This window comes from Ailuropoda melanoleuca, chromosome 10 (assembly GCF_002007445.2).
Source record: "Ailuropoda melanoleuca isolate Jingjing chromosome 10, ASM200744v2, whole genome shotgun sequence".
Taxonomy (NCBI): Eukaryota; Metazoa; Chordata; class Mammalia; order Carnivora; family Ursidae; genus Ailuropoda; species Ailuropoda melanoleuca.
The window spans coordinates 59,889,980-59,916,276 of NC_048227.1; the positions used below are offsets into that span (position 1 = coordinate 59,889,980).

Below are 26,297 nucleotides of genomic sequence, written 5' to 3' on the forward strand. Positions count from 1 at the left end.
GCTCAACGATTTGGGATTATTTGAACAAAATCCATTACTTCTTTATATATAAATCCCTCTTGTCAGCGAAAAATTTGTAACACTTTTACAGATGGTATGGTAAATTCATTTTCCTATTATTATAAAGTAATTGGGAACAAAAGAATATTAATGTCTGAACATATTTAAAATAAAGTCTTTTTAGAATTTTCAGTCTTGCTGTAACATGTCTCATTTATTGGATTTACAGGGAAATGGCTAGCATGCCAATCAATGGACAACCAAATCTTAATTTTTGGAGCACAGAACAGATTTAGATTGAATAAGAAAAAAATTTTTAAGGGCCATATGGTAGCGGGTTACGCTTGTCAGGTGGACTTTTCACCAGACATGAGGTAAGTTTAAATCTCTTCGTGTGTTCTTATATTCAAATGTGATGACATAAACTAATGTCATACAAATAGTAACACTTTAAAAATCACTGTCACGCATGTGATCACATGATAACTACGCAGATTGTCACACTGCCTGATAGAAAGACAAGAACAAGTTATGAAAACTGCATGTGGCTTTTTTAAGTTCTTCAGTGGGTCTCTTTATCTTGCTAGTACTGTGCCCTTTAACCACATCATAAGTTCCCGTCTATACGGGCTATGCCGTATGTTCTCTCTGCTTTCCTCACGAGGCTCGGAGGACTGTAATCACTATATGGCTGTGATTAAACACTGGCAGCACTAATTCTGTACTGCGGTGTTGACATTAACAACCCCACTGCAGCTCTTCTGTGGTGAGACCTCAAATCCAGCTCTTGACTCTTTCTCGGCCGCACTATATTTGTGAAGCCCAGATGGAGTCTTTCATTTCCCCATTCTTAGCTGAAATATATAGAGAGAAGTAATCCAGAAATCTCTGTAAGCTTGTATGTTTGGCTGGGAAATGTACCTTAGACTCCTACCTCCAAGTCAGTCTTAGACATTTTCAAAAGATGTTGAAGCCAAAAAAATAACTTGGAATGTGGTCGAGTCTGACTACGGTAGAACGGGTATTCCCGGGCTCTGTGTGAGGCTGGTTCCCCTGCACTGTTTCTGATTGTCTGAAGAGTGATTTGATACTGCTTTTAATGTGGCCCCTGGGCTTCCCAACCTTTGGGTTAATACATTTTTCACTCACAGATTGGTAGCTTGATGGGGAGGTTTTTTTGGTGATGGGTAGTAAGGAGGGCACGTATTGCATGGTGCACTGGGTGTTATACGCAAGTAATGAATCATCAAACTTTACATCAGAAACCAGGGATGTACTGTATGGCAACTAACATAATAAAAAAAATTATTTAAAAAAGAAATTATAGACTGCTTTATGCTCTACCTTGTTATTCTCACTGAGTATTGTATATTCACATTGACCTTTTTTTTTTTTTATGTTACTGTGAAAAAGATAAACTCTCCTTTCCTTATCCCCTTTGTCAGTTTAAGGTGTTTGAACAATTTGAATTTATTTCTCTTCCCATTCTAGCTATGTGATTTCAGGAGATGGAAATGGAAAATTGAATATCTGGGACTGGAAGACCACCAAACTCTACAGTCGATTTAAAGCTCACGATAAAGTGTGTATAGGAGCAGTGTGGCATCCTCATGAAACATCTAAAGTCATAACATGCGGTTGGGATGGTCTCATTAAATTGTGGGATTAATGAGATTAATCCTTACCTGGGATCATTTTTGATCTGGTATCATATTTAACTATATTTAATTATTAAATGTGTTGGATGACAACTTGCTTTTACAAATTATGATTTCCGTACATGGCCTTATGAAGTTGACCCGTTGTTTAAAAATATATTTTTTTTTGTAAATTTGGCTCATATAATTTCATTGGCAACTTCATTTTGTTCTTTATAGATGTTATTTATACAGAGAATGACCATTGACTTCCTATGTGGTGAGTAGTTGTTGGCAGGCAGTTTGGGTTTACCCCCCTTGACATACTGCAAGGATCTCTTTGGAGTTGAGGAAGAATCCCTGGTGGATTTGGGGTTTTAAAGGAGGTAATATAATTAATGATGAATAATTCTGAAAGGCACCATGTTTACCTCTTCAACCAAAAGGGAAGTAAGGAATAGGGACGATATTAATGTGAATCTGAAAGAAGGTAAAACTACCCACAATTACTGTTCCCATTGTTTTTGGTGGGTCAAGTTCAAATCTTTTGGATTCAGGAGTTCTATTTTTTATGACATATATCGTGTGTTTACTTGTAAGCCAGCAATCTTCTCTGACTGCAGCATTCCTCTAACTATTAATGGGAAATAAACAGTCCAGAGTTTTTTCCTTGGCTTTCTTCCCGATCAGTATAGACAGGACTATATATAATCAGAGAATTATGTTATTTTTGAAGGTGAAACTCAAGAGAATTGAGTCAAGACTTTGAGTTTTATTTGTATTTACTATCTGTAAGGACCTGGCTACACTTCCAGAAATCAGGGTCTCCTAGGTCATCGATTCATAGATGTTACTACTGAAATACTCCTCATAGGAGATGGGGTATGAGGGCATCGTCCAAAATGTCAGCTTGTAGTTTCTTTGAAGTGATATGTTTTATCTTTAAAATTATTCTGATTTTGCTTATGAATATATGCAACAGAACTTTTTAAGATTAGGAAAATTTTTAACTTCTTTCCAAATCTTTAAATCAAATTGACACTCCAGGAAGATGGCTGTGGTTCCCCAGTTTGAGAAGCAATAACTGGTTGGTTTAAAAAAAAAGTTTAAGAACTTCAGATTGTGAAATCAAGATAGCCTCTTGAATATAGTAGCTAACAGCATTTTGATTGACAAGCCGTTTCTCCCGGTTTATTACAAATCTCTGTTGTAAGATATTTGAATGTGCTTTGAAATATTTCAGTACCATGCTTAAAAACATTGGTTCATAGCTGCTCAGAGTGCTGACTTGGAGACCAAAATCATGTTGAATGTTGAGATCCTAAGGGCATTAGCTCTGCGTCCTGGGCTGTCGATAGCAATTCATGCTCCTTGGGCTTCGAACTTCCATTTTTAAAAATTAATTTTTAAAAAGGCCTAGTATAGATGACCTGGCACTACAGCCACATATAAATAAATTTCAAAGAAGAAAATAGAAAAAGAGAATAAAAAAATGGTAAGACATGTTATTTTGGGGCACACAGACACTCAGAGAAATAAAAATGCACTGCCTGGCTACTGCCTTTCTGTATCTGCCAGGAAGAGGGGCGACCACTTCTTGAAGACGAAGCAATTAGCAGAAGAGCTTTTCTTTACTCCCAGACCACTGGTTTTAACAAATGTGAATGATCGCAACGTGATGGGACAGAAAGAATTAATCATACATTTAAACTATCTTGTTCAGCATCAGTGTTGTATATGTTACAAATCATAATTTCTAAATCTGGATTTATTTTGTGTTTTTGACTGTTTCTAAACTAAGTAACTGTATATAAAAGTTGTCTCTTTTTTTAAAAAAAGATCGTATTTTTAAATAAAGCATTTTTTCTAGAAAGTGTTATCAAAATTTTCATTCTTAGTCTTAAGTCTTAACTGTTGAGACAACAGATTAAACCATCTGCAGATTTTAAATGGGTCATTTTTATTTTATGGGGAGAAATGATGCTTTAGAAATGGGGATGATATACTAATATGGTATATTAATGGGTTTATTCTAGTTAAAGAACATACTAAGAAATACAGGGCAGCATGCTGAGAGCACACAGATTAAGTCTAACACATTCCATATTCACTTCGTGGTGGCACAGGGTTCAAATTGCACCCATTTCGGAGTACACAAACAAGTGGTGTTCTTTTCCAGCCTAAAAAAGTCTCAAGATCATGTTGTTACTGGAGTTAAGTAGTTACCTGCTAGCCTGTTTTCCTCACTACAACCTTTTTATCACACCCAGGACAGATTTCCTTCCTAAAGATTAGAATAAAAGTGATGCTTACTGAAAGTTTTAATCAAATGAATATTTAAATATTGAAGGACAAGCTGGGAATATTTTGTCCTAACTCAGGAGATAGTTTTAAGATAAGGAACAGGGAATAGCATCCAACAGGCACTTCCCTAAGTAAAAAAGTATAGAGTGATTCTTAACGATGCATTGTGAGGCTGGTTGATGTCCTTATTAGCATGTTTATAAATTACCAGAAGGAAAACAATGATGAAATAGTAAATTCTTGAATGACAGCCGTAAGGACTGCAACACTAGCAATGATTATAGAAGGCTTTCCTTGAAGAACAGTGTTTCTCAGCACAGACTGAGAACCATCTGCATCAGAATCACCCAGAGATGGTGTTGCTCACTGAGATACAAAAGAGAAGAAAACAGACTTAGTTGGAGGAGCCATAATGAATTCAGGTATGGAGAAGGCATGTGCGAAGTGCCATCCAGGTCCACATACCCATCAGTAGTATTCAGTTTGGGTCTCAAGGTGAGGCCTAAGGAACACCAATGCTGTGTGCCATCAAAGATGCATGTTTTCCACATTTTGACATCTCTGAAATAGGGCTGTGTCTTAAAATCAGTGATGTGTCATGGTTTAACTGGCAGAATTCTCTCTTAGTGGATCATACAGTAGTCGATGAAAGAGGGTAGAAACAAAGCAAGTGCTAAGGGACCTACGAAGAAGAGATGATCCCGTAGAAAGATGGTTCTATCGTAGCACGTGGCTTAAAATTCATGAGAGCCCATGAATTTTCAGAGAACACCCATGTTCTCAAATGTTCTTCATTTGATCAGTCACCAAATAAAATGAATGAACTAACAAAGATTGCAAACCAGAAATAGATATTTATATTAATATATATTTGAATGTATATTAATGTGAAATACAAAAATATGTGTATATTCATTCACTGGGTCAAACTCAGCACTTTTAGCAAGGTCCCCAGTGGATACACACCCTAAGGGTGAGAACCAGCGTAGTAGAGTCTATCTTGAGTATTTCAGAAACGGCACTGTTTAGTCCACGTAAGAGAAATTTTGCTAACCAGAAATAAATACAAGTGTGTGGCATGAATGTACATTTAGGAGTGTGTGTGTGTATACAGAGACCCTGAGATCATGACCTGAGCTGAAATCAAGAATCAGACAAATGCTTAACTGAATCATCCAGGTGTCCCTCAATTATTTTTTAAATAAATATTTTACTTTCCTCATACTCAGTCTTTGAAATCTGGTGTGTATTTCACACATAACAGCACGTCTCAATTTAGACACTAAATATCAGATACTGTACCTGTTTCACGCCAAGTCGGTTTACATGTCCAAGTTGTTGCACATATATCTGAGTTCTCTAATAATCGAATTAGGTAGAAGTTTTTAAATTTTAGTTAATTAAAAGGAAATACAATTTACAATTCAGGTCCTCAGTCACATCAGCCACATTCGAAGTGCTCAATAGCCCCCAGCAGCTACCGGCTGCCACATTACACGGACCAGGTCTAGCACCACGTTTTATACCTACTATGGCTCAAATGTTCAGCTTTACTGCTTCATCTTCGGAAAGGAATCTAAGGTTCAGACTACTCAAAATATGTTAAGAATATAAAGTTTTCTATGCTCCATTTTGGGTAGTTTCCTCAGGTTTATCTTCCAGTTTGTTTTGCAGTCTCTTCAACTTTGTCTAATCTGCCTCTTAATCCATTAAATTTGTTCCAATGACTTTCCCTTTACAGGAGGTCTAGTTATACTTTTTTTATATTTACCTGTTCTTCATATATCATTTTCTTAAGGTTTCTGTATAGTCTCTCATGCCTTTAATCATTTTAAACAATTTATATTCTACTTTAAGACTTACTATGTCAAGCTCTGCGGCTGAAAACCCCAGCGTTTATTGTGTCTGTCAGCTGCACCTCGCGGTAGGCCACTTCCTTGTCAGCTATAATTTTTTATTAGGAATTCATCTTAAGTGGGTCTTGTTTCTTCTTTTTCGAAGAAATCCTTTGTAGCCTGAGTTGAGTCCCTTCACAGTGGTTTTACATTAGTTTCTGCCGTATACCCTGACGTATCTCTCCCTCAGTTTTTTATCTTAATTTCTCAGCTTATGGTTTTCCTCACCATGAGATTAGTATAAATTCAACTCCTTCAACAGGCTAGAGGTTTCACATTCTCCTAGGAAAATTCTGTTTCCTCCCAGAGCTATAGCAAGGATAGGCTTTCGTGTTGGGGGGTGGGGCTGAGGGAGGGAGGTTTTTTAGGACTCTGGAGTTGAGGTTATGTGGCCCTCCCAGGGTCCCACTGCGCAGGTGTTCTCCATGCCAATCCCTTCCCCCAACACAGCCTCATCTCCGCACCCCTGGTACACCCAACTCCTAGGACTTCCGCAGAGTGGGTTCCTGCTCCAGCTGTCTGGCTAGGCTCCCTCTGAGCTTTGTGTGTCTGAAGATTTTTCTTTCTTGGGCATTACATATAATATATACATATTATTCTTTCTTGGGCCATACACATAAATGTCTATGTACATATGTACACACACATTCACACATGCACATACAGAAGGATCACCATAGAAACACATACTTAATCTAGTATCTTCAGACACTGCCCCTTTGTGAGTATATTCTGTAAACAGCTGTATAAACCAGTACAGTCTGAAAGATTCCGGTTTTTAGAACCCTGTGAGTGTAAGCACGTTATCCAAAGATGTACTTGGCCTGAGGGCCCTTCATTTGATTGGAGAGCCATTGGCACAGATTCCTCTCTTATCCCGGCCTTTTCTTCTGAATAAGCACATCATTTGGATTCTTCTGAATTTATCCTAAGGCTTCTCTTTATAGCACACAAATCAAGAAATTACCCTACCACTGTCTAAGCCTTCTCTAATCACAAAATTCTTAGAATAATGAGATCTTCAAGCTAGAAGAAACCTTAGAAATCAAAAATTCCAACCTAAGATAAGCAAATAGGCCGATGAAGGTGATTTGCCCGATGCCACACAGCTAGTCGGCAGCAGCGGCAAAATCGTTCTCCTTTCATCCGTCTGTTCTGCCTCCTCCACATAGTGCGACTTAGTTGCGTATTTTTTAAATTGTCAGATTTGTGGCATAATCTTCGTGGCTTCCAGCTTTCTCTCTTCGAGTTAGGTAGTTCAAAAGAAACACTCAGTTACTGAGACTGGATTGTTTCATCCTTTAGTAAAACAGATCCTAGAGAAAGACAGTCTCTTGGCCTCTTCCATTAGGGTTGAGCCCCATCATTTTCTCGTCCCAGAGGAATGTTGCTTGTTTTAAAAAGCATTAGTTGTTGTTTTTTTCAAAGATTTATTTATTTATTTGAGAGAACATGTGTGCACACACACGGGGGGGGGCAGAAGGAGAGGGAGAGAGAATCTCAGACTCCGTGCTGAGCAGGGAGTCCATTGCCCGCTCGATCCCACGACCCTGAGATCACAGCCCTAGCTGAAACCAAGAATCGGATGCTCAACTGACTGAGCCATGCAGACTCCCCATAAAGCATTAGTTTTAATGAAACTAGCATGTTCCCACATAATGCTAAACATAAAGTGTGACATTAAGCTTGCCTGATTTATTTTCCTTAAGGACAGAAACATAATTATTTAAAGAATTTCAATATTTTCCGAATTTAGGCAGTTTAAGAATACATTGAGTCTTTGGGTTATGATTTCATGTGATAAGTAAAGTTCAAATACCTCTTTCAATAAGCAAAAGACATTTTTACATAAGGTTAAGTGTGTTTCTGAATTCATAAAGCAGGAGCAATTGGCTAATACAAAAAGAATTATGTTATTGCTTAAAAGGCAAACATAAACTTATCTCCAGCCAAAAAGAACAATTACATTAATTGAGCCTGGAGGTATTGTTGTATTGTCAAGAATAATAATCTGTTTTAATGAGGGCTTCGTTTTTAATCTGACAAAATATGATGAGGAGGCTGGCTCCCGGGTATTAATCCAAGCTTTGCCAAACCCAAACATGCAATACTTGGGAAGTACAAATCTCGTGCTGTATTTACTGCATCTAAAATCATATAGCCAAGGCAGAAATGGCTTACATGAATAATTAATTTGGGCTAAACACTGTAAACTCATGAATTTACTTTTGTTCTACCCTAATGTAGATCAGTGGACCTTCAGTGAATCCTAACAGACATTTGTTTACTTCTTCCTGACTTTCTTCATTTTAACATATCAAATAGTTACAAATATTTATAGAATAACCTGTTACAACTGCATCAAATACAATCACTGTAAGAGAAGGGGAAAGGGAAATTTTTTTCTGAGGCTCTAATCTTGAATAGTGACACAGTGTGTGCAAAAAAGGTGATTTCTGAATCTCTTACATATGTCTCATAGGTCTTTCACCTAAATAAGGTTTTTTTAATCATTTGAAGAACATTATTAAATTTATATTTTCAGATTCACTTAGGAGCATTGCTCTGGCGAGATGAGGCTCATGTATCTGCAGGTCAAAGGCTACTTGGAAAACAAAGGGAACACACTGCATTTCCAAGGGACTGTACCCTTTCTAAAGCCCAAGAGAAAAGTGCCACACAGTGGGACGCGCCAGGGCCAAGAGCTGCTTCCAGGCCTTGCAAGAGCTTTTCTGGCAACCTGAAATACTGATGGAAAAGTTGCTGGGTCCCCATATTCTTTCAGGAAGCCTCCATTTGGCAGGCATGTTTTAATTAAGTAGATCATTTAAACTAAACCTATATGCTACAAATATGTCCCAACTCTAACAGATTTGCAGGTCTGATGTTAGCATATTTGTAGTTTTTCTCCCTATTTACTAATAAAGAAGCAAAAATATGTCCTTTAGGAGAAGCATCTTAGATCTGCTGGAGGCTATTGAGGCAGCCCTGCGGAGGGAAAGGGACCAACCAGCACAGGCTCTGGATCTGAAAGACAGAGTTAGGGATTCCTACTCTATCATCTACAACTGGCATCATCTGAATAAGCTATTTAACCTCCCAGAGTTTCCTCACTTGTATAATGGGGAAAATTACACTTCCGTACGGGGTTGCTGGGAGAAGTAGGAACCATCTCTGCACAGTGCTGGGCACGTAGGAAGCTCTCAATAGCAGCTCTTGACTTGGCCTCTTCTCTGTGTTCTGCTTGCATTGCTTTTGTGGGGGTTACAGTGGTGGCGGTTCTCATTTTGCCTTCCCAAGCAGGATGTTCCCAAACAGCAGTGCCATGGTACCCCAGACCCTTTCCCGTGGCCTACACGGGTAGTTCTCCACAGTGGCTGGCTTTGCGCGCAAGGGGACATTTGACACTGGCTGCAGCCATCTCTGGTTGTCACAACTGAGAGGGGAGGGAGGGAGGTGCTCCTGGAATCTAGTGGGGAGGGCCGGGGATGCTGCTGAACATTCTACAAGGCACGGAACAGCCTTCCCTCCCCCAACAAGGAATTATCCAGCCCAAAATGGCAGTGTGTGCGGAGGTTAAGAAACCCCAGCCTACACAATAAGCATAATAAATTTTCGAGGCAGGGAAACCATAGCAACAGTCAGAATATTCATCATAAATTTCAAACTATCCATGAAGGGAATGAAGGACAGTCTTAGAAATAAGCATAAAATAAGTACAAAAAAACTATTGAACAAGCTGCCTTGTAGGTGGGTGTGGGTGGGTGTGTTTGTGATTCATTTTGAGTTTGTCCTTTTTTTTTTTTTCCTTAACAGTACAGCCATTCTTGTTTCAGACATATATATAGTGTGACAAAGTCAATATTCTGCACCACCAATCTGGAAGAAATGGGGACTTGGCCTGTATAAAGGAGACTTTCAGTGATTCCATCAATCTTCAATCCCCTGAATTAAAAATCGTACTGGCGGCGTGTACGTACCTAAAATCTGATCAGACTGGACACAAGACGAGTACACTTCCTACTTCAGTGTATAAGAAGGTTTACGAGGTTTAATGTGTAAAAAGGTTTATTGTATATTCTTCAGTGTATAGGAGTTTAATTAAAAAATAAGAATCTGATATAATCCAAGCAGGAACTGGACTAAAGTTAACTTTGTTTTCGAGGCAGTGACCCCATGCACACTAAACATTAAACCACCTCAGAGTTTCTCGTGGACCCTTTGTGCTTTTGAGATACCTATGGACACGGAGAGCAGCCTGCCACTTTAAATCACACTGATTCAAGCTGGTTCTCCCATCTCAAAGATTTTGACTAGTGTACTATGAGTTTTAAAACAAAAAACTTATTTGTGTTTTTAAAAATTCAGAAAGTCTTGTTCCCTTTTGAACTGANACTAAACATTAAACCACCTCAGAGTTTCTCGTGGACCCTTTGTGCTTTTGAGATACCTATGGACACGGAGAGCAGTCTGCCACTTTAAATCTGATTCAAGCTGGTTCTCCCATCTCAAAGATTTTGACTAGTGTACAATGAGTTTTAAAACAAAAAACTTATTTGTGTTTTTAAAAATTCAGAAAGTCTTGTTCCCTTTTGAACTGAAATGAATAAGATCATCCCACTCTACTATATTTTGGTTTCTCACTTGAGGGAATGGCATTTTCAAACCACTGCAAGAAACAGAAAGCCAACCCAGGGAACATCTGGGGTAGAAGGAGGTAAAGAAGGATAAGAAGGAATAAAATCTAGTAGCAACCACCATTCTACTCTCTCCCCAAATTTCTTTTTTTTTTTTTTAAGATTTTTTTTATTCATTTGACACAGAGAGAGACAGCCAGCGAGAGAGGGAACACAAGCAGGGGGAGTGGGAGAGGAAGAAGCAGGCTCATAGCAGAAGAGCCTGATGTGGGGCTCGATCCCAGAACGCCGGGATCACGCCCTGAGCCGAAGGCAGACGCTTAACCGCTGTGCCACCCAGGCGCCCCTCTCTCCCCAAATTTCTTGAACAATGTATGTATAGTTTTCCTGCTCTCTCATGATGTAAAAAATGCCGGAAAACATACTTAATTTATAATAAGGTAATAATTTGGTTTATTTTTATGCTATTTAATTGACTTATTTGGAATAGAATTTTTGAAAATCATTCCTGGGGATAAACGTCTAATCCCGTAAATAAAAATGATGGAGATCATTTGAACTACTGAGAAGCTACATTTTCTGTTTAATTTTTAAAAATATAGAAAGGATTGGCATTACTGAAACACTATGTAAGCATCCCAGGAAAGAGACAGACTTTCTCAGGCCACGGTCTTCTAACAAATGCCAATTGGCAGTAGAGAAAAACTCACTTGATCTTTGACATAATGTATTTAAAAAAAAAAAAAAGACTTGGCAGCATAGGCAAAGCTGTGGTCGAGAAATCAGGTTTGAAGTCAGGGGAGGCAATAGCAAAGACACCCAATTTCTGCTTTGTGCTTAGTTTCATAGAAACAGAAAGGGATTTAAGGCTGTCTGAAAAGAATCCTGAGTTGAAGTTCTTCAGAGTCTGGTCTTTTAAACTCAGTGACAGAATTTGGTATGTCTGAGTCCCCAGACTCCAGAATCAGGGGTGCTTATAAAGCCACAGCATGGCCTCAGCAAAGGAATGACTGAAATCTACTAAAGAATGTCATGGACCAGGTGAGTAAGAAAAACCTTCAAAGAGGGGAGTGAAAGTCAAAGGAAAGGCCCTATTTAAAACAGGAAGCCACAAACTTAANGAATGTCATGGACCGGGTGAGTAAGAAAAACCTTCAAAGAGGGGAGTGAAAGTCAAAGGAAAGGCCCTATTTTAAACAGGAAGCCACAAACTTAAGAATCTCATCAACCCGGTAAAAATGGAAATTTTATGTAATTTCTTCTTCATGTTGGTGGATTCATGGATTTTAGATACATAATGAATTTCAGGGAAAACAGATAAGTGGGGGGTTATCTTCCCAGTTAAAACGAAGAAGGAGGCAAACAGGCGAAAGGCCTGGGCTTGGGCAGATGGAGATGGACAACTGTGGCACTTCTGTATCCATCCCACCCACAGGTGTTAACTGTGTCCCCTACCACAGGGCAGGTGCCAGGCTACGTGCACTACAAAGGCAGTAACACAACCCCCTCCCGGAGCAGCTAACAGCCTAGTGGGAGGAGACTGGACAAGGACACTGATAATTAGAACGCTGGATATGTCTCGTTCTGCAGTTATTTCCTGGAGTTCTCCATGAGGTCCTGCATCCTAGGTCCATCTTGTATTCACCCAACTCAGAGTATAACAGCTACTTGCATTGAAAATGTCTTTCTTCAGGAACAGCTGGGGTTTAGATAGATCTTTGTAGCTATGAAAAAGCCTGAAACCCTTGAGTTCTAACTCTTTGAGGAGGCTGTACCAGAAACGCACGACACTACTGTCACTGCCACTGACCTCAAACCCGGGCCAGTGGAGATGAATCTCAAAGGTGAGCTGTCCAATTTGTTCCAGGACATCTTCCAGAATAAGATTTTCTAAAACTTTCCATTCCGCACTCTCCAGATCTGCTTTGAGAACATCAATCTGTAGCAAAATGAAGAAACGAGATTAGCAGACTCAATAAACGCTGTTAAAAATACCATCTTGACATCAGGAGTATCGTTGTATGACTAACCACCTCCTATTTGACAGAGAGAGACAGGCAGGGAGAGAGGGAACACAAGCAGGGGGAGTGAGAGAGGAAGAAGCAGGCTCCTAGCAGAGAAGCCTGATGTGGGGCTCGATCCCAGAACGCCGGGATCACGCCCTGAGCCGAAGGCAGACGCTTAACGACTGCGCCATCCAGGCGCCCCTATCTCTCCGTCTTCTTATAAGGATGCCAGTCTTACTGGATTAGGGCCCTACTCTGATGACTTCATTTAACTTAAATTACCTCCTTAAGGACCCTACCACCAAATACAGTCACACCGAGGGTAAGTGCTCCAACCTATGAATTTGGCTGGGGGTGGAGGGGCAGGTAATAAAACAGGCGTTTTTGTTAGAGTCTATTTAGAGGCAACCAGTATTTCCCCACAAAGAGTTTTAAAATACATCCCTGTTGCTGTTATGGCAGCCTGATTGCTGGAGAGCCCGTAGTTCCTCCTTTGTGGTTAATGGCTAACTCCAGTTCTGGGGAATAAAAATGTGAGTCATAGAGACTGTGGCAGATTTTCTTTTTCAAAAGATGGTCTCACCACTAATTCCCATCTCCTGCTTTTCTACGACATGGCCTTGACCCTCCTCTAATCAAGAGATGGAATTGATGTTCCCTCCCCAGGGATGATTTCATGGGATGCAACTTACACAATCGCATGAGGTCCCCCACATTGAAGGGCTCCATACTTGGCTTAATGCTCTGCTGTCACGGACTTGAAATTCTTCATATGTTTTGAGCAAGGGACCCTGAATTATCATTTTGCACTGGGCCTCACAAATTACGTCTCCTGTCCTGTGATGCTCCCCTTGAATCTTGATGGGCTTGTTACCATTGGCTAAGAGTAGGTGGAAGTGGTTCTAGATGATATCCAAGCCTGGTCCATAAAAGCTTCTGCTTTGTTCAGTGGTACACTCACTCTTGAAAACTTTAGCCCCCATGCAAGATGTCTGACTGTCCTGAGGCCATGGTGCTATGAGAAAGTCAAAACTAGCCCTTGCAGAAAGCCCACATGAAGAGGCCCCACATCAGTATGAAGAAGGGGGTGCCTGGCCAACCCTGGCTGCTCCAGCCATCGTCTGACTGTAACCCCAGGAGAGACCCTGAGCCAGAACTACCCAGCAGACCCCTTCCCAAACACCAACCCCCAGAAACTGTGACAATAATGTAACTATCGGGGTGCCTGGGTGGCGCAGTCATTAAGCGTCTGCCTTCGGTTCAGGGCGTGATCCCGGCGTTCAGGGATCAAGCCCCACATCAGGCTTCTCTGCTGGGAGCCTGCTTCTTCCTCTCCCACTCCCCCTGCTGTGTTCCCTCTCTCTCTGGCTGTCTCCCTCTGTCAAATAAATAAATTTAAAAAAAAATAATGTAACTATCAATCACTGTTTTAAGGAACATGAGTTTTGGGGATGACTCATTATATAGCAGTAGCAACTAGAACAGAGACCAAGTACTATTTATGCAAAAGTCAGAGGTTACTTATACAGCTTCAAATACTATATATTCCAAAGCTGTGATTCCTAGAAATTCATATATATTTAACCAAAAATATTCTGTTATTAAAAAATCAATACATGGTCATTATTTAAAAATTAAAATTACAGATAAGAAAAAAGAAAAGGAGTTAAAATACCCTTAATCCAGAGTTTAAAAGAGTTAACTCTTGAATACCTGGTGTATTTCTTGCTAAACATCATTCTTTGCCATAAACACACGCAACACACATATCACAGCATAACAGGCATAATTCAAACCCACATGTTGTTTATAACATTAGAATCATAATGTGTTTTCAAATATGCTTTTTAATGTAACAATGTAACAAACCATGAATATCTTTCCAGACCAATAAACTTCCGTCAAAGTGTTCTCTGTGTCCCTGGGGGACTTCACAAGCCTGTGACTGAGGGGGCGGGGGCCCCTGCAAGAGTGTCGGAGATGTGGGGGTAGGCTCTGGACCTGCTACCTCGACTCAACAGGACCAACTCCCCTTTTCTCTCTTTTATATATTTGGACTCCCTCGAAAATTCTTGCTTGAAGAAGAGCTTTCCTGCCAAGAGAAATAGTTTGCCTCCATTTATAACATATTTTTAAAGGACTTTTATACTGGTTTAATTTACTTAACCAATCCGATCCCCTTCTTTCCAATTGAATATGGCCCACAGATGTGATCAACAAACCTGGAGCTAAATATCTAAGTATGTTCTCTTATTGTCTTAGAATAACTATGCTCCCAGGAGCAGAGTAACATGCGCAAAGGACAGGCACTGTTCACAACTTTTAAAATTTTTTCTAACCTGTAGACCCTTCCTGTACCTGCTCTTGGGAAACTGAGGACAAACTGAGTGGTGCCAAGGCTGGCCGCCCTGCACACACGCACCGCCAAAGTCTCCCCCACTGTCATCGGCCCACTCGACGATGGCTTGTTTTCTTATCCCGAAGCCATGTGACACTCTGGAGTGTTCCTAAACATACCTATATCTCTGTGTCTGAGTGATTCACTAGATTAGACAAAAAACCTGCATGCCATTTAAAGAAAGAAAGAATAGGACAAACCAGTTTTAATTAAGAACAATGTTAAATTATTTCTATATACCTTTTTATTTAAAACATCTTAATAAAAATGCTTTATCTATTATTCTCTATTAAATCTTTCAAATGAGATAGATTCTTTTTTATACCCAGAAAATGTGTATTAAAGCTTAAAACTGGCTCTTACCATCAGTTATAAAGCTAATTAACCATTATAGTCAGCCAAATTCCTGGCTAAGAGCCAAAAATCTAAGTAATACCAATAAAATATCATTATCAATCAGCCAGCTTATCAATCAACTAATGCAGAACAAGGAACTTCCTATTCAGTCCGTAATACAGCTGCTTGCTTCAGTATCAGCTGTCTGCTTTTGGGCCAGAGTCATACACTTTATGGCATTTACAGGTACATCTCATACTTTGTAAAAAATAGACTCCTGAAAAGGAGTGTGCAAACTGAGTTTTGTAATGGGCTCATGTTATAAAAATGATTTTTAACCCCTCATCTAGATATTTATGAATATCTTTTAAAATTACATTATCATCATTACCTACCACCTCAACAGATCAAGCTACATTCATTCCTGCATATTCACTGTAGTTTGGGTCATTATTCAATCATAATTTTTAAATAATTGTATCCACACAACTTCTTCCTGCTTTTTAGCCTAATTATGAAAAGTTATTACTTAATGATTAAAGCAAAGTGAATCCAGGCTTTTATATATCAATTCTACTTAAAGCAAGATATATCTGCACCTACAAAATTAAAAGCTGAACACGTTAAAGAATCTTAGTTTTGTAGAAAAAAAGAGAAAAATGAAAGAAATTAATTTATCTTAAATGAACAAGAGGATTAAAATTCTCTCCAAGATCCTTAGACTTTAAACACACTAAATCAGGCTTAATTATCACTGTTGGCTGGCAGAAATGTACCATTATAAGATTTCCGTTACCACCAGGGAAAGAGAGATAAGGCTTGCCCTGAATATTACAAGAAATATGAAGGGTCACCCAAAGCCAATGTAAGACCGATTCTGAACTAATAATTAAAGAAAATAATTTTATCCAGTAATCAGATCACAGAAATGACCTCTGCAGGGAGCAACACTCAGGAAAGGGATTTTCAAGGAAATAAGGGAAACATTTATAAACAAAGACTTTTTTTTTTTTGTGCCAGATCTCCAGCCTATTCCAAGGAATCCAACCTGAGGCAGCTGGGCGAGAATTTTCCTGCTGGATGCAGTGCTATAACCCGGTCCTAGCTCCAGAAACCGAGGTCATGGACAGGGCATGGTGAGCTGCTGAGCAGTCAAGAAGTCAGCAGGGCTATTGGTTGATGTGGGAAACAAAGGCAGAAGAAAAATTGTTACATCTCCTTACTACTTACAGCCCATTGACAAGTCCTTGTAACATTACTCTAGGAACTCAGCTGCCTCGATATTAATACTTAGTTCTGGGCAAAAGGTGATCTGAGCCCAACCCCCCAGGACCCTGTAAGTCTCTTTAACATATAAAAATTCCTCTGGTGGGGTGCCTGGGTAGCGCAGTCGTTAAGCGTCTGCCTTGGGCTCAGGGCGTGATCCCGGCGTTCTGGGATCGAGCCCCACGTCAGGCTCTTCCACTGGGAGCCTGCTTCTTCCTCTCCCACTCCCCCTGCTTGTGTTCCCTCTCTTGCTGGCTGTCTCTCTCTGTCAAATAAATAAATAAAATTTAAAAAAAAATTTCTCTGGAAACTTCCTTTATCTCTACCCCCAAGAGACATGTTGGCAATCATCCCCCAAGCGTATGGCCCACCGATACAAATCTGAAGGGTCTCATGACTAAGGTTTTATTAGACGGTAATATGTGACCTTTTCCTAATAATAGCTAGCCCCCTTGAGGTCCTGGAAACCTTGCTTCCAAAATTCCTTAGAGACTTACACTATCCCTAACCCTCTCCCAACATGAAAGTATATAATGGGCCATTCCTCGCAACCCCAGTGCAGCTCTCTCTGCCCACAGGTCCTGTCCCCGTGCTTTATTAAAACCACCTTTTTGCACCGAAGATGTCTCAAGAATTTTTTCTTTGCTGTCAGCTTTGAACCCTAACATCTTTCCTACATCACTGGTGACTTGTGACAGCAAAGAGCCAAGCAGTTCAAATTTCTCAGGACTGAGGCAACAGCAAGGGACCTGGCACAGGCAGTCAGGGAGGAGAGCAGGGGCAGGACAAGGATAATGCCAGGCAGAGGCTTTAATTCACTTATTTCTACCCACTTCCTCGGGCAGCTGAAAACAACACATCTGTCTCTGACCTTAGGTCAGAACTCTGTGCCTTAAAGCCACCATGTCTCGTTAATTTATTTTTCTGGCCCAATCATATTTACAAAAGTATTCTCAAGTATTTCCAGAAAGAGATGGGACGTTTTTAAAAAAATGTGTAAATACTCCTAAATGAATAGATGTATAAACAAATCAATAACCAAGCAAACACCCAAGTAAAATGTTTCTCAGCCAGACATTTTGCTCTTCGACGTGGGGCTGAGTCAATCTCAGAGCGTGGGAGGGCCAGCCACGCGACGCAGACTACATCAAACATGGCCCAAATACAAAAGGTACGCACTTAGAGAAACAGAAAATAAACTCCTGGGTTATTTATTAAAATACACTGAAATACGAGTGAGGAGAAACACTGCTGGGGGTGAAAATTCTAAAAGGCTCAGCAGGTGTAGAGGCAGAAATGAAAGATGAGGGAAGAGCTAGGGGGTTAGGCTGACCCCCGTCTCTGCATCCTGTACTGACTCTGAGGGAAGTGTATAGCACGATTTGCACTCGTTGGTTGATACGTCTGATTCCTCACCTGGGCTCTCTATTCCTTCAGGGCAGGACCCAACTCCTCTTTGGGTATTAAGTTTCTGCGAAGTTCCTGGCATGCGGTAGGTATGGTGTCCCATACGATACAAGTCCTGTCCGTTCTGCCCCTATAACATCTTACACCCAGTCCCTCTTTTCTGTCCCTCTACCTCCAGCCCTATGATCATCCTGCCTAAGCCCCACTGACGGAGAAAGAGGAGACAGAGTGAAAGGTTGGAAGTTAGGAATGAGGGCAGCTGCAGCTCCCATCACCCCCCTCTGCACAAGTGCTGTCAGGGTCTTCATTTCCAACACTTTATGAACCCTACACTTTAGCCAAAGGTTAGTCTTTGCTGTTCCTCAGAATGCCATGACATTTCCTGCCCTGTTCCTTTATTCATGGGCCTTCCCTTCATGTAGGACACCAAAACTTTCTGCTGGTGACCGTGTCTCCCCTCTGCCAATGTATGGAACATCACGACTGTCCCGCAAGCATAAGCTGAATTTCATTTTCTTTAAGGAACTTGAGTTGCTTCAAGTTGAGAATATGGAGTTGAGAATATACAAAAATTCTTGCTTGATACAGAATTGGAGTTGAGAATATTCAAAAATTCTTACCCTCAACATCTAAAGGCAGAGACAATTATCCAAGAAGGCACTGCTTACCATAAGTTCTGACAGGACTTGGAAATAGGTACAAATTGTTTTTCTCTTATGGAAGATTTCACTGGCATTAAACCGCAAGGTCCCCATCCCAAACATTTTCTAGTTCAGTGACATCAACACTGGCATAAGGAAACAGATACTGTCAATACACAATTCTATAGGTGTCATTCCGTTCTTTTGTGTTGTGTTGTGTCTAATGCAGTGAATTGTTCAGATGTAAAGGCATGGGAATGTTTCGGAATGCTAGGGGGCTACGTGGTACCCTCCAACATCATAGCCACTCACCATGTGTGGCCATTTAAATTTTAATTAATTAAATAAATTCAATCCAATTAAAATTTCAGTTCTCCCACCACACTGCAAATGCTCAAAGCCACCCGTGCTAGCAGCCCCCTCCCTGGACATTGCAGCCACAGGACATTTGCATCCTTGCACAAAGTTCTGTTGGACGGTGCCGCTCAGAGTGCCACAGGCATCAGCCTCAGCGGGAGGACGTGTGAACACACAGCTTCCAATTCAGCAGATTCGGATCGGACCTGAGTATTTGCATTTCTACCAGGAGCCCCGCTGCTGGTGATGCTGCTGATCCAAGGACCACACTTTGAGAACCACTAGACTTGGCTGATGACACTATGTGAGGGTTGTTTTTTTAAAAGATTTTATTTATGTGAGAGAGAGTGACAGAGAGCGAGAGCACAAGGTGGGGGGAGCAGCAGGCACAGGGCGAGGGAGAAGCAGACTCCCCACTGAGCAGGAAGCCTGACACAAGGCTGGATCCCAGGACTCTGCAACCATGGACCTGAGCTGAAGACAGACGCTTAACTGACTGAGCCAACCGGGCACCCTGACTACGTGAATTTTTTACAACATGTATGCACAGGACTCTCAACCTCCATACAGGTTGGGTTCTCCCCCTTCCTGTGAACAGATGCAGAAAGTATCCACACACTGGTATACTTGATCTGGGAAGGCATATAGTGGTTTTCCACCATCAGATGTTTTCTTAATTAGGATACAGTCCGGTCAGAGTTCCCTAAACACATCACCAAGGTGGTGGTGAGGCTCGTACTCCCGGAACTATATGCAAATTGTGTGTCTGCACTCATGTGCTCATGCACTCTCTTCTGGGAACACTGCGATCGCTGGGACTTTGGCTCTGAAGACGACTGCTTCAACACATGAGTCTGGGGCAGGCTGTTTAGCCTTTCAGTGACTCAGAGAAAAACAGGATGCCTACCTGTCTGGAGGTTAAAGGAGAAACGCGCATATGGCCCCGTGTGCAGTGCCCAACAGAGTACTGGCTCCATGAGTGATGGCTGTTCCTATTTTTACCGATTCTCAGGGAGGTCCACAACCACCCCCCAAATGAAGGTCATCTTGTGAGAGCTAATATCAAAATGGGCCTTCTCTGTGCCACAGTAGCTATGTTTTGGGAAATGACTCAGGAAGAATTAAAATTTGGTACAGGAAATATAAAGGAAATATGTATTCCACTCGTGATAGCCAAGAGCCATCTCTACGTAACACGCTGGCAGGTGAAATTGAAAACGGCGCTTCTTCACCTGCATTTACATCTCGCAAGAGGTAAAAGCATTATATTCTCTGTGCCCTAGAACAGACTATAAGCTCCAGGAAGGCTAATAACTTACTTTTTTTTAATCCTCAGCTTCTGGCCACACTGCCAGGCACTATCAAAAGTAGTTGGTAGGTGGATGGGTAGATGGATGGACAGGTGGACAGATAGATGGGTTGACAGGAAGATGGTTAAATTGACCTCCCAATTTTCAGGTTATGGCAGATTGGAGCCGGTAGGGTCGTGAACATCTGGTTCAACTTCCTCATTTTATAGGCAGGGAAAACTAAGCCCGAAAAGGCTAAATGATCTGTCCAAGATCATAAATTAATTAATTAGTGGAAGATATTCCATATCTTAAGCACCACCTCTCTGCTCTGAATCTCTCTCTCTCTCTCTCTCTCTCTCACACACACACACACACACACACACAAATTAGCATTCATCACACACTAGCACTGCTTTGGGGCAACTACCAACTCTAAGTTTCATCCTCCCTGAGACTTAAGGACTGATGAAGAGTCCTGCTCAAGGACTGCTACAATATTTGAGAAAGAAGTGTGATCCCTTCCTTCTCCCAATATCCCTCTCTGCCAAGAATCTCTTAGCACTAGGAGTGCCCAGAAAAAGCACAATCTGGCATTTTCTAAATTTACTTATGATCAATACCAGCTCCCCACTAAGCACATTAGTACAAATTCAGATCCTATAAAATGCTTGGTCTTAATAGAGAAAAATAGCAACATATATACTGTCATTTAGTTTAAAGGCAAATGTAGCACACCAGAGGTATCACTTGCCCACATATCCATTCTTCCTTCTCCCTTCAAAAAGAAAACCCTGATTTCTAGCTGATCACACTGCTGCCCAGATAAAAGATTATACTTCCCAGTCTCTCTGTTATGACCGTGTGACCATGGGATTAAAATCTGACCAATAAGATATAAATAAAATGTCATGTAGGATTTCTGGAAGGTTTCTTAAAAAAAAAAGAAAGGAGGAGGAGGAGGAGGAGAAGGAGGGCTGTACTTAGTGCTTCCTCCATCCCTTTGCCTGGAGGAAGGTTGTGATGGCTGAAGCTGCAGCAGCAATTTTGGACCATGAGGAGAATTACACCCTCGGGATGGAAAAGAGGGGAGCTGCATGGATCCTAGGTCTCTGATGACTATGGAGTCTCTCTACAAGATTTGAACTATTTACCCCAAGACCTCTCTTACGTGAGAGGAAGAAAAACTTTCCATAGTTTAAGCCACTATAATTTTTTTTCACCTGTAACTCAACTTAATTTTAAAGACATTCCATATATTCTAGCATTCTTACTTATAAAGAGTGGTGTCTATTTTAAAAGTCATTCAGAGCTGAAGCCTTCCGTAAAGAAGTAGTCAGTGACAGTGAATCCAGGCAGCAATCCCTGCCGAGGGGAAGTTCACTGTTTTTCCTGAAGTGGTAAGCAGCTTTCTAATTCTGGGATCACTACTCTTTCCCTAGATTCCCTACGTATTTCCTTCGTGCCTCCTCCTCTTCACTCCAGAACCGTGGTATTGCTCTCCTGCCAAAATTCTCATGACCACAACACCGCACTCTCCCTTCCTCTCTGAGCCCCCCAATTTATAATGCGCTAACAAAATGGAGCTGCGAAATCACACTTGGCCAGTCCTCTAGCCTGAAAAATCTAAGTTGGAGGCACTATGTAAATGAAGTGAGTTTTCGTCTTGATCTGTTCTATACATTTGAAATTCTAGTATATACTTAAGAAGCCAGATACTGACTTCTTATTTTGACCATCCAATGAATTCTACATGCCTGTATATTTTTGTTGAAAGCACAGATACTTTTTCTTGAAGAAGCAAAGCAAAATTCAGTCAGGACTCAAGGCGAACCAGAAAATACAGATCTCTTCAGTACCATAATGCTCCCATAATAACATTCACTTTAGACGATTTTAAGCTGAATACGTCAAGTCTTTCACTTGCAAAACAAATGTAACTTCTAACTGGAGCAGATCGAGGTTTTGTGGAGCTTGAAGCTTATTTAATTTAAGGGCCCTCTTTATGAAAAATAATACAAAATCAGAAATACAGAATTAGGTAAAATCACTTCTGCTTATAACCAAGGCACATACACAAGTCCCGACCCAAGAGACAAGACAAGATTAAATGAAAGAAAATATAAACAGACGCATCGCTGAAAGCCAGAAAATAAGAAAAAAAATTAAAAGAGTTAAAAAAAAAACCTGCAAGAAAAAATATCAGTGTAGCAGTTTTGAACCTTCTGTTAAATTTATACAGCAATTACGGTGAGAGGAGAAAAAAAATTCATAAACAAAAGATCAGTACCAACTACCACATACAGATATCTCCCATAAAATACTCAAAGAAGTGTGCTAGATATTCAGGCACAGATTGTATCTAAAAACCTCATCTTAGGAACTCCTGGGTGGCTCAGTCAGTTAAGCATCTGCCTTCAGCTCAGGTCATGATCTTGGGGTCCTGGAATCAAGTCCCACGTTGGGCTCTCTGCTCCGCAGAGAGTCTGCTTGTCCCTTTCCCTCTGTCCCTCCCCCCACTCGTGCTCTCTCTCTTCTCAAATAAATAAAATCTTAAAAAGAAATAAATAAAAAGAAATAAAAACCTCATCTTAGGGAAAATGTTAAGACAATGACTTATAGAAATAACCATTCATTGGCTCTTACCAGATACAAAGCCCTAGTATTTGTTTTAGATGGGCCATCCCTCAGAACACAGTATCTTTTATCTTGTAGCCACTGTAATAGATACAGCCAACTTAATTAAGCACTTGCTACGGCTACGTGCCAAGCCAAGCAGCATGCTAAGCACTTTCCATGCAACACCACAATTAATCTCCCAACCAACAAATGAAGTGTTTTATTATCCTCACATTACAGATGGGGAAACTGAAGCCTAGGTAGGTCACACAGCTTGTAAGAGGTGAGGCCAAAACCAAATCTAAGCAGTTTCCACAGAAGCCTGAGATTCAGAGAAGTTAACCAACCAACCCAGGTCACACAGCTAGTCAGTGGTAGAATCAGGATTCTAACTGGGTCTGACGCCAAAACAGGCAGTTCCTAACACTGGGTTCTTAAGACCCTCACAGGTGTGAAGGGATCCAAGCACAAAATACGACATTGTCAATGGTTTTTGGATTTATGGCTCCTTTTGCAAAAAAGACAGGAAAAAAGAAAATGTGGGGTATATATTAGTTTGCAAGTCTTTCTTGAGTTCCTAACTTGTGCCCGGCCCACCAGCTGCCGTTCTTGGGGGAGAAAGGCAGCAGTTAGGCCTGCTTCAGACAAGGCACATGCATTTCACCACGGGAACTCATGCCCTCTCCCCTTTGTTCCATCTACTTCTTTTTCTAGAATAATAACATTGTCATTTATATTCATTTCATAGATTCTGTGTGACCAAAAGGCATAATTTGGGGCTGGGACTTTTTTTTTTTTTTGCCACTTCGTGGTAAAATTCCATACAAATTAATATGCATACACAATTAGAAGAAAAGCACCATTTGCATCTGCAGAGGCTGGAATAAGTGCCACAAGCCCCCACACCTGCTAAAGATGAGTTTCCTCCCACGAATTCATCCCCTCTACACCAAAAACGGATGACGTATTCCCTTCGATTCCTCATTTCAGGTTCACATCCAATTGGAAGAGGCCAGGCTGACAGCCAACACCGAACATGTTAAATTGTCAAAATGAAAATACTGTTTGAGACCTAACCTACCAAACGACAAACATACACGTCCCACCCCCATCCTAGGCTTCTCCCTTCCCAAGTAGAGAACAACAATTTGGGATGCTATTTGTTTGTTTCTTTCTATTTATAAAAATAAGACACAAATTATTAAAAATTGGGCAAGTGCAAAAAGATACGGAGAAGAAAAAACATTATCCAAACTCCCTTTCCCAAGAGGAAATGACTGTTAACATCCTGGTTATAGTTCTTGTATTATTTTATCTACCGTAGCAGATAATTGAGATCAAACAGTATATATAATTCTGAAATCTGCTGCTAGTGGGGGTTTTTTTGTTGGTTTTTTTTACTTTAAAAGGCCATCTACTCTTTTTTTTTTTTTTTTAAGTAGGCTTCACACCCAACGCAGAGCCCAGCGTAGGGCTTGAAACCACAGTCCTGAGATCAAGACCTGAGCTGAGATCAAGAATTGGTTGATTAACCGACTGAGCCACCCAGGCCCTCCAAAGGCCATCTACTCTTAATGCTCATGCACGGCTCCCTTATTTTTCAGGCAAAGATCAACATCTTGAGTATTCTAGAGACTTCTGCAAACAGCCCAAGCTTCTGCGGTCCCGGGACTCTCTGATCCCATAGTAGTGGAGGTGTGCCCACTCAATTTACCCTACACAGAACTACATGACAAAATGAGAACTGATCTTCCTAGAAGATATGACTTATGTATTTTCATTAGTATTTTCATGCTAATATGAATTTAGTGAGAAGTCTGTGTTTTTTCCATGTTTCACAACATCGAAGATTTATACCTGCGATCTGAATTGTACAAGCAGGAAAGATTGCATATTCAAAAGAAAGGACGGGATACAGCACATATAGAAGAGTGGAGAAGTCACTGAATCACAGACAAGATCAAAGTATGTCACAGCCTCATCTGATTGACAAGGAAGAGGTGAGAGAAGGGGATGTGAAAGAGGAGGGGGGCACAAGACTTACAGAGGACTTCTGGTTGAGTTTTCTCCTCTCCCACTGCCCTAAGATCTTTTGTATTTGTCAGTCCCACAACAAGAACAGTAGAAGGGCCGCCCAACAGTTAAATTGAAAAGACACATTTACTGCTTTGTTTGATACTAATTGACATGTGGGAGATATGGCAGCTGATTATCTTTGAAAATCACCCAAATCTATACACTTCCAACTGAATCAAAGAGATCAATACATATAATGGACTTTTTTTAAGTCTGTGTGTTGGCCCAGAACAAAGAGAATGAAGGTAGTTGTGAAAGCTTTACGGGTTGTCAACCAGGAAATTCATCCTCTTGCTTGATTTTGATGGTGGCTGTTTTGATCATTTTGAAATTGAGGTTCCCAGGATTCTCGATCCTCTTAATCATCTTCTTTCTTTAAAAGAATCATTGATGCCTGGGAACTTCAGCCATGATGCAATGCAATTTTCCTGGAGCTGGAAGAGTTTTCCAGATGGCATTTTTTCAATAGAAACCAAGGGTAGGATGCCGTTTTCCTCACACGCATTCACTGCTCGCAGAGCTGGACAGGCGGTCTGTTGTTAACCTGTCACCATGAACACCCTCCCTGAAACAGATGCTCTATATTTCTGGGAACAGGTGGCTTCAGGCAGACATTTTACAGGTACCAAGGATAGCTCTGAAGTATGTCAAATAGAATGAGAGTCGTTCCCTCTCAGCCCTACCGGCTTCTTGTCTGAATAATGTAATAACACTTGAACTTCCTGGAAAGCCAAATCTCTTATAAGACATTCTACTAGCAAGTTTAAGATCTTTCAGTTACTAATGACCCTCATATCAGTGTTTTCCATAGATGTCCAAATGGAGACAAACGTGTTCTAATTATCTTGCTTCTCATGAAAAAAGCAAAAGCAGCACCATCTTGGTTCCTCTGAAGTGAGTTGCCAAATTTGGTTTAAGTTCCTTAGTAACTGGATGTCTAACTAATGAATTCATACTGAAAATAGCTTCCTAATATCTTTAGTTAAAAGCACACATTTTCAATTTGCTGTTTCCAAAAATCTGAGTGTGGTAAACTAGACTCTCAGTTGTGAGTTTCTTGATCGATATGCTGGAAATTGTCAACCAGACCTACATCAGAACTTTAAAAAACAGTTTATGGGGAAGTTATTTTTTTAAAAGTCAATTCTCCGTTATCTATGGGGTAATTTCCACACCCACATTCAAAAGCAGTTATAAGGACACAGTTCGTAGCTACATATCAAATATTTATTTTGAGATAGAAACAATCTGGATCAACTAGATCCCTGGAGGGAAATCATAAATCGCTGACAGCGCAAAAGCTGCTTTCATTGTTTGTGGGGAATGTGACATATTTCTGTTTTCTTCATAGGCAAAAACCCAGTTCATATTTGTTTATAGCAAGCCCTAGAGGAATTTTTTAATGTTTTAGAAATGAATATTTCTTTGT

General features: G+C 40.6%; 2 protein-coding genes across 7 annotated transcripts in view; one reads left to right on the forward strand and one right to left on the reverse strand.

Moving 5' to 3' along the window:
- CDC40 (cell division cycle 40) overlaps positions 1-3,520 on the forward strand; it is a 52,072-nt gene extending 48,552 nt beyond the window's left edge. Inside the window, exons 15-16 of the mRNA XM_034668968.1 lie at positions 230-374; positions 1,492-3,520. Of these exons, the coding sequence (XP_034524859.1) occupies positions 230-374; positions 1,492-1,669 (323 nt within the window). The 3' untranslated portion in view covers positions 1,670-3,520. The remainder of the gene's footprint in view (positions 1-229; positions 375-1,491) is intronic.
- A 7,185-nt stretch (positions 3,521-10,705) lies between these two features.
- METTL24 (methyltransferase like 24) overlaps positions 10,706-26,297 on the reverse strand; it is a 102,093-nt gene continuing 86,501 nt past the window's right edge. For 5 of the 6 annotated variants that reach the window (XM_034668983.1, XM_034668980.1, XM_034668984.1 and 2 more), the window contains 2 exons: positions 11,626-12,412; positions 10,706-11,529 (listed from right to left, as the gene is read on the reverse strand). In XM_034668983.1, the coding sequence (XP_034524874.1) occupies positions 12,098-12,412 (315 nt within the window). In that variant the 3' untranslated portion in view covers positions 10,706-11,529; positions 11,626-12,097. Of the gene's footprint in view, positions 11,530-11,600; positions 12,413-26,297 lie in introns of those variants that run through there. The other variant, XM_034668979.1, reaches the window with a different exon arrangement.